This window comes from Cherax quadricarinatus, chromosome 14 (assembly GCF_038502225.1).
Source record: "Cherax quadricarinatus isolate ZL_2023a chromosome 14, ASM3850222v1, whole genome shotgun sequence".
Lineage (NCBI taxonomy): Eukaryota > Metazoa > Arthropoda > Malacostraca > Decapoda > Parastacidae > Cherax > Cherax quadricarinatus.
In genome coordinates this window covers 32,860,736-32,876,023 of record NC_091305.1, presented here as the reverse complement: position 1 = coordinate 32,876,023, position 15,288 = coordinate 32,860,736, and the positions used below count along the sequence as shown (strand labels likewise).

At 42.1% G+C, this 15,288-nt stretch overlaps 1 protein-coding gene across 1 annotated transcript in view; it reads right to left on the bottom strand.

Annotated features, from left to right (window-relative positions):
• The window catches only part of LOC128698557 (angiopoietin-4), a 77,025-nt gene extending 68,934 nt beyond the window's left edge, over window positions 1–8,091 (bottom strand). The window contains 1 exon segment of the mRNA XM_070084951.1: window positions 7,176–8,091. Within this exon segment, the coding sequence (XP_069941052.1) occupies window positions 7,176–8,076 (901 nt within the window). The 5' untranslated portion in view covers window positions 8,077–8,091.
• Between the last annotated feature and the right edge of the window lie 7,197 nt (window positions 8,092–15,288).

The window sequence follows — 15,288 nt, the reverse complement described above, 5'->3', positions numbered from 1 at the left end:
AAGGCTGAGGGAAATCTGCCTGACGATACTGGAGGACAGGAGGGTTAGGGGAGACATGATAACGACATACAAAATACTGCGAGGAATAGATAAAGTGGACTGAGACAGGATGTACCAGAGATAGGACACAGAAACAAGGAGTCACAACTGGAAGTTGAAGATTCAGATGAGTCAAAGGGATGTTTGGAATTATTTCTTCAGTCATAGAGTTGTCAGGAAGTGGAATAGTCTAGCAAGTGATGTAGTGGAGGCAGGAACCATACATAGCTTTAAAACGAGGTATGATAAAGCTCATGGAGCAGGGAGAGAGAGGACCTAGTAGCGATCAGTGAAGAGGCAGGGCCTGGAGCTGAATCTCGACCCCTGCAACCACAAATAGGTGAGTACACACCCTGCCTCAAGTTCTCACTTCCCTGCGCTGTCTAGCTAACAGCGGCATCTGTTTGCCTGACGTCTTCTCGTGACATCACCCCAGGACGCCACCTCACGTTGTCTCCGTACGACATCACCTCACGATGTCACATCGACAGTGTTAATTTGCAATTTCATTGTGAACAATTTAATGTATGTTTAGTAACGTCCAGAAAGATTGAGAGTAGAAATATTCTAAGTGTCCAGTAGCGTATTGTCACGTTAATTCCTCTCAGTCAGTGTTCCATTACTAGTCTTCTCGCATGCTCGTAAATGTCTTAGTGTCGATTTTTGTACAGAAAAACATAATTTGATAGTGCAAGCCATGCTGTAAGTAAGTAAATAAATAAGTTTATTCAGGTATACACAAATAGAGTTACACAGATTATCATACATAGCAGCATATGTGTAGAGAACCTAAGATAACCCAACAAAGTCAGAGTGACTTATTTCCATTGGGGTCCTTTTACCGTATTATTATAATATAAAGGTGATAATATCTTATTATAATTCTATAAAGGAGATAATATCTTATTATCATACTATTAAGACTATCTACTACACGAGGGTCATTACTAGGAATAAGGTAAAATTACACGTATGTTAGCTAAAAAAATAAAAAAATCATTCCCCTCCCTTTCTGTAGCTACATTCATCAGACACCTTTTGGCACTCTTCTTGAACTGGTTCATGATATGACTGACTTTGACATGTGCGGGCAGTCTGTTCCATTCCTTTATTGCTGTACAATAAAAGGTATTTGAAGCCTGGCCACTGACTGTGGGTACTACAAAGTTATGCTCTCCCCCCCCCCCTATGATTGCTTTGGTTCTCAGCCTTGACAAAAATGGCAGCAAGATATTCTGGACACTGTGAGCAATTTTATAAACTTGATTTAATTTCAGTTGCTTTACTCTGTCTTCAGCATTCAGCATATACAATTGTTGTAATTCATCCTGTCCTACATGCTCTCTTGGACACAGGACCAGGATGAATCTTTCCATTTTGTTCTGGGTGATTTGTAGTCTATCTTTCAGTATTTTTTTTTTGTTTTGTCAAGGCAGAGTACTATGAAGAGCAAGCGTAGTTCATATGACGTTGTATAAGGGTCCTGCGAGCCTCAATAGGTAGACACTGTGCTTGTCTGTAGAGGAACTTCAGTCTGGCATTCGCTTTCTTTACTACACTGTTCCCTATCAGTTCTCCTGACATGCATGGGTCAGAGGGGATTCCCAGATATCCTACTGAGGAAATTGAAGTGATGGACATTAAAATTATTTACCCTTCTCAGTTTATGTTTCGTGCCAAAGAGAATGGCTTCAGTTTTCCCGAGGCGTAATGATAGTTTGTTGTCTACTAACCATTTGCTGCAGGACTCCAGTTCCAGTGTTAATACATTAGCTATATCTTGTGGGTATTTACCTGACACTAACAGGGCACTGTCATCTGCATACAGTAGGAGTTTGCACTTGACACTGATAGGCATGTCGATAACATAGAATAGGAATAATAAGGGACCAAGAATACTTCCTTAGGGAACTCCACATGCTATCGGCAGGGGTTCTGATTCCGTTTTGTTGATTTTGACAATTTGTCTCCTGTTGTTAAGGTAGGACTTAAACCAGTCTACAGAACCTATACCGATAGCTTGAAGTTTCTTACATAATATATTGTGGTTGACAGTATCGAAGGCCTTTTGCAGGTCAAAGATTACCATACCTATGAGGTTCCCCTTTGACATTTCAGTTCTCATGTAATCCATCAGATTAATTAGGGAGGTGTCGGTTGAGTAAGATCTTCTCAAGCCTGATTGATAGCTACGGAGAATGTTGTCATTAACGTACTTAACTACTTAACAGTACACCGCCCTCTCTAGAATTTTGGATATTACACTGAGTAAACTAACAGGCCTATAGTTGCTTACATCAGACCTATTATTTTTCTTGAAGAGAGGAGTAACTCTGGCCTTCTTGAACCCCTCCGGTACGGTATTAGTGGCGATGGACAAATTTATTACAAGAGCAAGAGGGATTGACAATTCAGAGGCACCATCTTTTAGGAACTTAGACGGGATGTTATCTGGGCCGGTGCTCTTAGTTGGGTTTAACCTGCTTAGTTCTTTTTGACAACTGTTTGGGGTTACCCCTTTATTGGTATAGTATGTTTGAAACTTATCAGAGTCTGTGTTAAAGGTATTTGATGCAGCTGGTAGTTTACTTACTAGTGTTGATGCGACAGATGTGTAGTAGGAATTAAAACAATTTGCCACCTTAGTTGTTTCGTGGCATACCTCGTTATCGATAGTGAGTACTATGTTAGACCTATCTATTGGTTTATGGCTATACCCCAACAGTTTTAGTTATTGCTAGAGCTTACTGGGGTTATGCTTATACTCTTCAATCTTTGAGCAATAGTGCTTTGCCTTTGCTCCTTTTATAAGTCTCTGTACTCTGTTCCTCACCCTCACCCCTGTTCCTCAACTGGTCTCTGAATTTTATATTATCTAATACCTCAGTAGTCATCCAGGGTTCGGGTCTCTGTTTAATCCTAACCTCTTTAACTGGTACAATATTATCAAGGATGGTAGTGAACATTGTTTTGAATTTTCCCCAGGCATCGTTTACGTCCGTGCAACTTGTTATCACTATTCAGTCACAATTGTGTAGCCTATTTACCAGTGTTTCTTTGCTGTAGTTTCTAGTTGACCTCATTTTTATTGTCCTGTGTAGGCCTATCCTATCCCTAGTGATTTTCCTGGTGCAGTAAATGATGAAATGATCACTAAGGCCTGTGGTAATGACGCCTGACTGACTAATATTCTCAGAGCGGTTACAAAGTATGTGGTCAATTAGGGTGGCTGAGAACTGTGTGATCCGGGTTGGTGTGTTAATTAGTTGAGTGTAACTATTTAAACCTAAAATTTGCTTATACCTTATGCATAGCCCGTTATTTTGCTGCTGAAAACAGATATTGAAGTCGCCCAGTATTATTGTCTCGCAATTGTTTTCAAGTCCGGACAATACTCTGGAAAAGTCTTCTAAGAACTGGTCCTGGGTGGGAGGGCGGTAACTAGTTCCTGCTCAGATGAGTTTGGTCTTGGGAAGCACTTCAAACCATAGAATCTCCAGTTTATTGTTATTTAAATCTGGCCTTGGGTTGTAAGATAAGTCATTTCTTATGTAAGCACATACCCCACCACCCTTTCTGTTCCTATCTAAGCGTTTTATATTGTAACCTATTTTGACCTCGTCGTCAGTCACCGTATGATCCAACCAGGATTCAAAGATGGATATAACTGCTGCCCAAGTTCTGTTAGCTAAAATCCTAATCTCTGCCAATTTTCGAAAAAGTGATCTTGCGTTGACATGAATAAAGTGAAGGCCTGTTTTCATAAAACAATTATAATCATAAATATCTGGCAATGGGTCACTTGTATTAAAATTAGGTAAATCAATGTCATCACTGCTAAAGGTTAACTGTGCCAGAGTGCATTTGTTACACACAAAATGAATTCTGACACCATTACTATAATTGTACACACATCCATCATGCACCCACCCCTTACACATTTTACATAAGGTGCCTTTTCTGTTCTTCTTTCGTACTTTAGTACAGTGCATGCACCTGTTTGCTGGTGTTTGAGATAATGGCTGTATTGTCGCATATTGACCTATGTATACATTACATATGGAGTTAAGGTTATCATTCCTAGCTACTAGACTGTCATTATCACTGTCACTTATCTGCCTGTTTTGCCTCTGCACAATAGTTTAAGGTCTTGGATTAGTTTGGATAGCACCACTTAACAGCGCCACTTTTAGAGCTGTGTGCCACTGTTTTTGTTTGGGTATGCGGTGCTGCCATACCTTGCGGCGATAGTGACATTCACGTTTCTGGTAGGATGGCAACTGCTGGGCTTTTACTGTCCAGGGTGCTATCACCCCATTCGCTTTTTCCAGCCCCATGACTGATTTCCTTCTTCACAGAATTTCAGGAGAAAGATAATGTTACCTTTTCCGTGTGTTCTGATGAAGTGGTCGGAGCCCAGATCAATGTGTAGACCACAGTGTGGTCTAAACCCAGACCATTGTAACACCCTTGTGTTACATACCACCCTGATGTGACCATTATTCAATTGACACTAGTGAGTCAAGGCATCAGATACATGAGACGTCTGAGCGTCCTGTATAGAAAGTAATTATGCTCACCCCGCTCTCGCTGACATCTCATCAGACAGTCGTTCCTGCTACGACTCCCACATACTCCTGTGTCATCCATGCTACAATTCACCCTCTCACCGGCACAACTAAGTTCCTGGCAGTGACTGCCCCTGCGACAATACCAGTCAAGAGCCTTCCTGAGTTGAGTGTCCAAAAAGTCCTGCCGAGTTCTGGCGATGCTTCACTCGAGGGCACCAGCAGGTTGTGCCCCAGGTTGAGTGAACCATGCAGCGACTACCACACGATGACTCCTGCTTCACCGTTTCAGACGAGACCGTACTATTACGTAGCTAAGCCGCAGGGAAGTTTCCTAGCATATTGCAGTACAGGCCAGTCCAGACGCAGGATGGTGTGCAGTGACGTTCACCAAGGCTCACTGTGTTGACACACAAAGTTTTTACCATACCCCTTTTTTTCTTCCATTCATGGGAGGAAGTTTTTTGTCCATGCAAATATGTTTTGCATTTCGTGCTAATGCCCTGTTCCTGTCAGAGACAGTTTCATTCAGTCACTTGACATAGTCAGGATCACTCTGGGTAGAATACCCAAGCAATGTAATCCCTGTTGAGTTTTATATTTTGCATCAGGCTACCCTTCATATTTCGCGCCATGCCTCTAAGCTGGTACTGCCAACTCGTGAGCTTAGGCCTATCTCCAATCCATGATATACTAACTCATTCTCACTTAGCTAGCAGACAGCCTACAGTCAAGAAGTACCTTCTCTCTCTCCCTCGCCAGGGGACTTGGCCTCTGGCCAGGCTTAGACACAATGCTTGTATTAAGAACACCAATAAACCTATGCTACACATTTGAAGAGTATTATTCACTGCAACAAGACATCTAACCATTTCCATTATAGTACACAGTGTACAGTGTCGTGAATGACTCCTTACTTAGATGTAGATATGCTGCAACGGTTATTTGGTTGGTGTGCACTTAAGGAGATGTGCTCGTTATGGTGCTTACCCCAAGAACTTTTCCTTGAGTGAGTTTTGCAGCCTTTGACCCCCTAGGCTATACTCCACATCTTCAGTCTACCTTATCCTTCCCCAGGCTTCATGACTTTGCACTTGGTAGGGTTGGAAATCTAAACACATATGCAGTATAATGTGATCCTTTATTGACAACGTTTCGCCCACACAATGGGTTTTTTCAAGTCACAAACAGATCTACCTAGGGTGGAAGGTACACGAGTATTTATAGTCAGGTTCAGAATGCTGAGGTCAGGTGGAGAATGCTGCACGTGATGATCTACCGAGTGGGGTTATAGAATCTAAAATCTTGGGTAGCTGGGAAGGGAGATTGGATAAGTATGTGAGTAGACCTTTTGCAATGTTCATTCATCTCATTTTGTCAGTCTGGGGCTCCGCGCATACATGTCTGAACCTCGATTATGTTGTGATCCGAGTACATTGTTTTTGATATGGTGACATTTCGTATCAGATCATCATTGTTAGTGAAGATCAGGTCCAGTGTATTCTCCAGTCTAGAAGGCTCTATTATTTGCTGGTTTAAGTTGAATTTTGTGCAGAGATTTAAAAGCTCGTGTGAGTGTGAGTTTTCATCAGAGCTGCCTCCTGGTGTTAACACTGCAACATTATTTGCTATATTCCTCCATTTTAGGTACCTTAAGTTGAAATCCCCCAGGAGCAAGATGTTGGGGACAGGAGCTGGAAGATTTTTCCAGACAGTGGTCAATTTTCAACAGCTGTTCCTGGAATTGTTGGGACGTTGCATCCGGAGGCTTGTAGACTACCACAATGACTAGATTTTGGTTCTCGATCTTTACTGCTAAAACTTCCACTATATCATTTGAAGCATTAAGCAGTTCTGTGCAAATAAGTGACTCTGCGATATACAGGCCAACACCCCCCCCCCTTTTTTTTTTTTGCCTGTTTACTCTGTCGCATCTGTATAGGTTGTAACCTGGGATCCATATTTCGTTGTCCAAGTGATCCTTTATGTGGGTCTCTGTGAAAGCCGCGAACATTGCATTTGCCTCTGCAAGCAGTCCATGGATGAAAGTTATTTTGTTCGTTGCTGGCTTTGGGCACTATATTTGCAAAGAATGTCATCGGACTGGTGGTATTGGTGGTACTGGGGGGGGGACGTTTTTTCCGGCACTTGTATCTATATCTGTTGGTTTGGAGTGGAGGCCATCGACTGTGATTCCACTCCAGAAATGACTGGATTTGGTGTACGATTTCTGCCATTTCCTGCCAGTTTTTTTTTTCTTCCTGGCACTAAAAAATCCTTGTTTGGCCTAGTGGTCTAAAGCGTCATGCGTTTTCTCTAACCATGAGGCGGGCCAATACAGCATGGGTTCGACTCCTTGGCTAGTGCAGTGCTGTTATTGATCAATACCACTTGTTCCGTGGGTACAATAATATATATATATATATATATATATATATATATATATATATATATATATATATATATATATATATATATAATCCTAGCCAACCTACCCAGAAGAACTGTTAAAGACAACTAAATATATTAATATATATTCAGGAAGTCTGGAACACATCCATGTCTCACCTGCTGGGTAGATTTTGTAGACACCATCATGTTGATATCCAGCAGTCAGAAGGTCGAGGCAGTCCATAGGTAATATTCTGGAAGCCTCATTACTAGTATGGTGAGGCAGGTGTTGAGCTACTTGACTACCCAGAACGGGAGAGTATTCTCTAAGAACAAACGGAGACTTCTCATATTCAACATTACTTTCTAAATCATCACTGTATTCAAAGAAAGCTTCCAGTTCATCTTGTTGAAGCTGCGTGAACAGTTCAGTTTTGTTGGTGGTTTTAAAGTGCTTTTGTTGGGAGTCCTCTGGAAGCCAGTCTAAGGCATGACGTCTTCTCCTCTGGTTACTGGAAGGTTCCCTGTGGTGCATCGTGGCTCTTACATAATCATCATGGTTAAATAAAACAGCAGACTCGAAATCATCTGTCCAGGATCCCAGTGACACCATTACTGACTGCAGTTGATCACTGAGGTCTTGAACTCTTAGTGTGGAGTAAGTCATCACTTTAGTAAACTTCTCTAACACATCGGATACTTGATCCGATAACTTCACCCTCAGAGCTTCAGACAAAGTATCGTGCAACACATCAACTTCCTCAACAAATCTTAGAAACTCGGAATACATATCCGACTGAAGGCGGGTGATTTCCCCTCTCAATTTTGCTTGGAAATCATGAGCTATTTTGTTCAACTCATTTTTAAATATAATTTGAGACTCTGTTTCAGTGATCACAGACAGTCTGGCTCCTCCATTGTCCGGAAAGAAGACCAATGAACACAGCAGCACAGCTATGGCAAACATTGTCCCTCTCAGAGTACAGTGAGACTGTATGTAAATGGGTTGAGAGTTACTGCTGCTGCTGGGTATGAGAGGCGGTGCAGCACCAGTACAACTGCGCTTGCTGACGCCCATCTTTCACTCATCACCTCTCATTTCTCACTTTATTTCGCTTAATTTCTTTTCTACCCAAAAGTTTAATTACAGTTCATTTTCAGTGCCTTTTTTAAAGCTTATATAATGAGAGTGTAGAGTGTGTGGTGTCTTATATTGACCACATCATTCCCAAAACATCCTCGTAAGAGAATATATGTTTCCATACCGTTGAGAATGCTACGGTGTTACTATCCTAACATGAACTTCAGACAAGGATAGTCTGAGTATAGTAATAGAACATTGTTCTTCCTCACGACACTTGTGTGAATGATTAGACTAAAACAACAAGAACAAACACCCCATCTTTCTACACATCCAGGTTTACCTGGAGGTTGTCTGCACATCTAAGTAGATTTTTATTTACTTCTGCCTACATAACAAATAATTTTAATAATAACAATCTTCATTTCTACAAGAATATGATACAGATCTAGCTGACATTATTAACATACTATATAGAAAGCCCTGGGTTATACAGAACATTTCGGGCAACTTAGGCTAATCTTGTCCCCAGGATGCGACCCACAACAGTCGGCTAACACCCAGGTACCTACTTACTGCTAGGTGAACAGTGACAGCAGAAGTAAGGAAACGTGACCGACGTTTCGCCCGTGCCGGGTGAAACGTCGATCCCCCCCGGACCCTCAGTGTGTGAGTTAAGGACGTTGTCAACCAAGCCACGAGCACCCGTAGGGTCACACATGTTATGAACACACCAACAGATACATTATGTAGATTTAACCTAGGATAACCTAATAGATTAATTAATTAGTAGATTGATAAGTATGGGAATTCAGAAATATTATTCAACAAATGATCAATAAAGTTAATTTATTACCACTGGCGAGGTGGTTCCCCGCTTGTTAACGACTTAAAAACTTAAAAAAATAACTAGTGTATGTATTGCGTAACACACACAGCAGACAATGAGAAAACATACAGCAGACACCGAGGAAAGCCACATATAGCAGACAGGTTCTGCAAACATTGAAGTGAAGCGGATACCCAGCAGAGATTGAGAGAAAGAGAGAGGAAGCACACACTGCAGACAGGTCCAGCAGACACCGAGGAACTCACAAGCAGCAGATGCTGACGGAGCACATACAAGGTGACACTAATGCACAAAACAGTGTTGCACCAACATAAGAGAAGAATGGAAATATAAACACAAATGCAGTATAATGTGATCCTTTATTGACAACGTTTCACCCACACAGTGGGCTTTTTCAAGTCACACACGGATCCGTGTGTGACTTGAAAAAGCCCACTGTGTGGGTGAAACGTTGTCAATAAAGGATCACATTATACTGCATTTGTGTTTATATTTCCATTGTGTCGGTATTTTATACCATTTATTTCCATAAGAGAAGAATCCTTCGTTTCTATATAGCCTATTATATAATAACAAAGTACAAATAAGCCTATATAGGGAAATTCATTGATTTTGATGATGTGATAGATGATTTTGCATAATTGAAGGCAAGGAAATGTTAGATCAGATTCACTGAGATGTTACCTGTACTCAAGGTCAAATTGGAACTAGTATTTCTCTGATATTGCGATGTTTTTATTTATTTTTTTTCATTTTTTTTTTTTTTTGACATTGTTGAAGATGAATAAATGTAGGATCTGTTGCTGTACTCAAAGTGGTATTTGAGTTTATGTTTCCTCAATATTACTATGATTATTTATTTCATCAATAATAAAGTTGAGAAGTATTCTCCTGTTCGGTTTATGGCCCTTTAACGTTCTAGTTGTTAAACATTAGTTACTGGTCATGCAGTAGTGACTTAATAATGTTGGTAGAATTACCGACAATATGTAAAGTAAAAGGACACAAGTGCAACTAATGTGACATTTTTATTGTGGCAACGTTTCGCTCTCCATGAGCTTTGTCAAGCCGTAACGGTTTGATAAAGCTCCTGGAGAGCGAAACGTTGCCACAATAAAAATGTCACATTGCACTTGTGTCCTTTTACTTTACAATAGTGACGTAACTGGAATTTACCCCCTCCCCCACCCCACCCTTGAATTTCATGGGGGTGACACCAAAGATGCCGCCCCGGGTGACACCAACTCTAGCGACGCCTCTGAGTGTAAACACTCTGAGGGAGCAAACCCAACAGAGATGTCCTCCACACAGATACTGAGGAACACACCCAGCAGACAGATCCTGCAATCAAACAATAAAGGAACACAAACACAGCAGACACTGAGAAACAAACACAGCATACACTGAGGAACACAAATGCAGCAGACACTGAGGAATATCCACTAGGAATTTTTATTGACCTAAGAAAAGCTTTTGACACAGTAGACCACGACATCCTACTCCACAAACTTGATCATTACGGTATAAGAGGCCATGCGCTTGCTTATTTCAAATCTTACATTACTAATAGGTATCAGTATGTCACCATTAAAGACACAGCATCAGCAACACGGCCACTTGATACTGGAGTTCCGCAGGGAAGTGTCCTTGGTCCCCTGCTCTTCCTCATATACATCAATGACCTTCCAAACGTACCCCAACACCTGAAACCCATTCTCTTTGCTGATGACACGACTTATGTCATCTCTCACCCTAATCTTGCCACCCTCAACACCATTGTGAATGAGGAGCTGATTAAAATATCGACTTGGATGACAGCCAATAAACTTACGCTTAACACTGACAAAACCTACTATATTATGTTTGGTAGCAGAGCAGGAGATGCACAAATTAACATTAAGATTGACAACACTCTAATTACCAGAAATAATGGGGGCAAATTCCTAGGCTTATACCTTGACAACAACCTGAATTTCAGCACCCATATCCAGCATATAACCAAAAAAGTATCCAAAACGGTTGGGATCCTCTCCAAGATACGATACTACATGCCACAAAATGCCCTTCTCACACTATACCACTCACTTATTTATCCATACCTCACCTATGCTATTTGTGCTTGGGGATCAACTGCAGCAACACACCTAAAGCCAATAATAACCCAACAAAAAGCTGCAGTAAGAATAATCACTAAATCCCATCCCTGGCAACACCCCCCCCCACTCTTCATAGACCTAAACTTACTCCCAGTTCAGTACATCCACACTTACTACTGTGCAATCTACATCTACAGGGCCTTAAACTCTAATATCAACCTTGACCTAAAATGCTTTCTTGATAGTCGTGACAGAACCCACAGGCATAACACCAGACACAAACATCTCTACGACATTCCCCGTGTCCGACTAAACCTTTACAAAAATTCAATATATGTCAAAGGCCCTAAAATCTGGAATACCCTACCTGAGAACTCTAGAACTGCAGACACATTCATCACCTTCAAAACTACCATTAGAAAACATCTTATCTCCCTGATACACCCCGTCAACTAACTACACGAATACCACCTGGTGGTTCACACTTACACTCACTCACTCATTTGACCATAAACAGAAATATTAATCTCAATCTTAAAATAATGAATCCTGTGATACTCCAATACTGAAACTATGTACTGTGCCAAAACAAAAGCATTCACATTGCTAAACTCACAAACTAGTATTTAGTCACTTAGCCATAATACCAACTTACCTCATAATTTGTAATATTTTACAATTAAGAATAAAACTAAGTCTGCCCGAAATGCCTAGCCATGCTAAGCGTTCTAGTGGTACACTCTGTAATCACAATTTTACTACATGTAAACCACACAATAACCAAATTTCTGTAAACTCAGCATTGTAATCCTTATAGAGAATAAACTTTCAATTTGAATTTGAATTTGAACATAAACACACCAGACACTGAGGAACACAAACAGCAGACAGTGAGGAACACAAAAACAGCAAACACTGAGGAACACAAACGCAGCAGACACTGTATAAACAGGCAAACACATCCGACACCAAAGAACTCACACAAACACGCTTTGACAACTAGTAACTACTACTACACACATACAAACTCACACAGACACACAACACACACACAACACACATATAACACACACACACACACACACACACACACACACACACACAACACACACACAACACACAAACACACACACACACACACACACACTCAACATACACACACAACACACACACACACACATTGCCAGACTCACACATACACTCCCCCCTCCCCCACCGACATCTCACTCCACCTGATCCCTCTCTTCCCTCTTTCACCCTCCCCTTCCCCACCTCTCCCTCCTTCCCCCTCTCCCTCTCCCACTCACCCACTTGCTTCTCCCTCCTTCCCACTCCCCCTCCCCACTACTCTCCCACATAGCCACAGTTCCTCCTCTACCTCCCCTCCCCCCACACTCTGACATACACAATACTAACCTAACATACAGAATTACATAGGTTTCCCACTCTGAGGCAATCAGGATAAAACAAAAATGGGTTGCCAGAGAGCAACAAGAAAAACCAAGGGACAGGAGGAGGAAACTGCAAAGGAAGATTGGGAAGCAGAGCTCACAAAAAGGGAACATGAATGGGAAAAGAAACTAGAAGAACTTAGCATGAGAATGGAAGAGAGGATAGACATGGAAAGCAGGAAGTGGGAGGTGCAAGTCAAAGCAGCAGAGGCCAGGATACAGAGTTTAGAAAAGGAACTGAAAAATCTGAAACAGCCTAATGAACTAAAGAACATTTTGGGATTGACAACAGAGACTGCTACCTCAGTCACAAATAAGGGGACTGTAGGGAAAGAAGGAGCAAAACTGCATGTAGAAGCTCAATCAGTGGAGACTGTAGTAAATGAAAGAGCTAAGCTATATGTGAAGGCCCTAACAGACAACAGCAGAGCCCAGGGAAAGCCGAGAAGGGAAAATGACAGGCCACTGAGCCCAAGTACATTAGCTAGTGAAACTGAAGAAAGGAAAGCTGAAATGGAGGAAATCAAATTGAATGAGGGGATACACAGGGATATGCAGTGGGAGAATGAAAGGGTGAGGTCAGTCTTTGTGTATGGGCTCCAGGAAGTTGAAGGGGAAACATATGAAGCAAGAAAACAAGGGGAAAAAAAGCAATTGAAAGCATCATGAAAGCAATAGGAGAAGACGACATGACCCAGCTGGAAAATTTTCGGAGAATAGGGGGGTTTGTGAAAAAAAGAACCCGGCCAGTGAAAGTGACCTTCAAGGTAGAATCGACTCGGAACATTATCCTGCAGGAGAAAGCACGATTAAAGGACATGCCGGCATACAGGAAGCTGTATCTCGACCGCGACAGAACACAAGCAGAAAGGCAGAAACTAAGAGAGATGGTACAAAGGTGAAAGGAGGAAAGAGAGGGTATGGAGAAGACAGACAGGAGATCCCAGACACAGGAAAATCAAATACAGCCTCCATCACAACTTCCTATAGAAGCCTCCCAACCAGGTCAACCCCAGTGCAACCAAACACTCTAAACCAAAACACCCATGCCACATCCAATGCCCCCACCCACTGCATTACAAACTCCACCCCCACAGCAACCACCCATAGTTCCTTATCAGGTCTCCCACTTCCCCAACCCCAATACACCTCCCAGACCACAATCTTAGAAAAGAAGTTGAAGGTGTGGTATACAAATGCAGATGGAATAACAAATAAGTATGAGGAGTGGCACGAAAGAATCAAGGAGACATCCCCAGACATAATAGCACTCACAGAAACAAAACTCACCAGAATAATAACAGATTCAATCTTTCCATCCGGATATCAAATCCTCAGGAAAGACAGGGAGGAGAGGGGGAGGAGGAGTTGCACTGCTCATTAAAAACCAGTGGGGGTTTGAGAAAATGGAAGGAATGGATGGCACGGGCGAAAGGGACTACTTAGTAGGAACAATCCAGTCTGAGGGACATAATGTGATAATTGCAGTAATGCACAACCCACCACGGAACTGCAGGAGGCCAAGAGAAGAATACGATGAGAGCAACAGAGCAATGGTCGACACACTAGCCGAGGTGGCCAGGAGAGCACACATGGGGGAGCAAAGTTACTAGTTATGGGTGATTTCAATCACAAGGAGATTGACTGGGAAAACCTGGAGCCCCAAGGGGGTTCCAAAACATGGAGAGCCAAGATGATGGATGTGGTACTGGAAAACCTCATGCATCAACATGTTAAAGACACTACCAGAGAGAGAGGAGAGGATGAACCAGCAAGACTGGACCTTGTATTCACTTTGAGTAGTTCTGACATCGAGGATATCATGTATGAAAGGCCCCTGGGAGCTAGTGATCATGTGGTTCTGTGCTTCGACTACATAGTTGAGCTCCAAGTGGAGAGAGCAGCAGGAATAGGGTGGGAAAAACCAAACTACAAAAGGGGGAACTACTCAGGCTTGAGGAACTTTCAAGACATTCAGTGGGAAAGGGAACTGACAGGAAAACCAGTACAAGAAATGATGGACTATGTCACAACAAAATGCAAGGAGGCAGAGGAGAGGTTTGTTCCCAAGGGAAACAGAAATAATGGGAAGAACAGAACGAGTCCTTGGTTCACCCAAAGGTGTAGGGAGGCAAAAACTAGGTGTACTAGAGAATGGAAAAGGTACAGAAGACAGAGAACTCAGGAAAATAAAGAGATTAGCCGAAGAGCCAGAAACGAATATGCACAGATAAGAAGGGAGGCTCAGCAGCAATACGAAAATGACATAGCATCGAAAGTCAAGACTGACCCAAAGCTGTTGTACAGCCACGTCAGGAGGAAAACAACAGTCAAGGACCAGGTAATCAGACTGAGGAAGGGTGATGGGGAATTCACAAGAAACGACCTGGAGGTATGTCAGGAGCTCAACACGAGATTTAAAGAAGTATTTACAGTGGAAACCAGTAGGACTCCAGGAAATCAGAGCAAGGGGGTGCACCAGCAAGTGCTGGATGAGGTACATATAACCAAGGAGGAGGTGAAGAAGCTGCTATGCAAACTTGACACCTCAAAGGTGGTGGGACCAGACAACATCTCTCCATGGGTCCTTAAAGAGGGAGCAGAGATATTGTGTGTACCATTAACAAAGATCTTCAACACATCATTTGAAACTGGGCAACTTCCCGAGGTATGGAAGATGGCAAATGTAGTTCCAGTTTTTAAAAAGGGAGACAGACATGAGGCACTAAACTACAGACCTGCATCACTAACGTGTATAGTATGCAAGGTCATGGAGAAGATCATCAGGAGGAGAGTGGTGGAGCACCTGGAA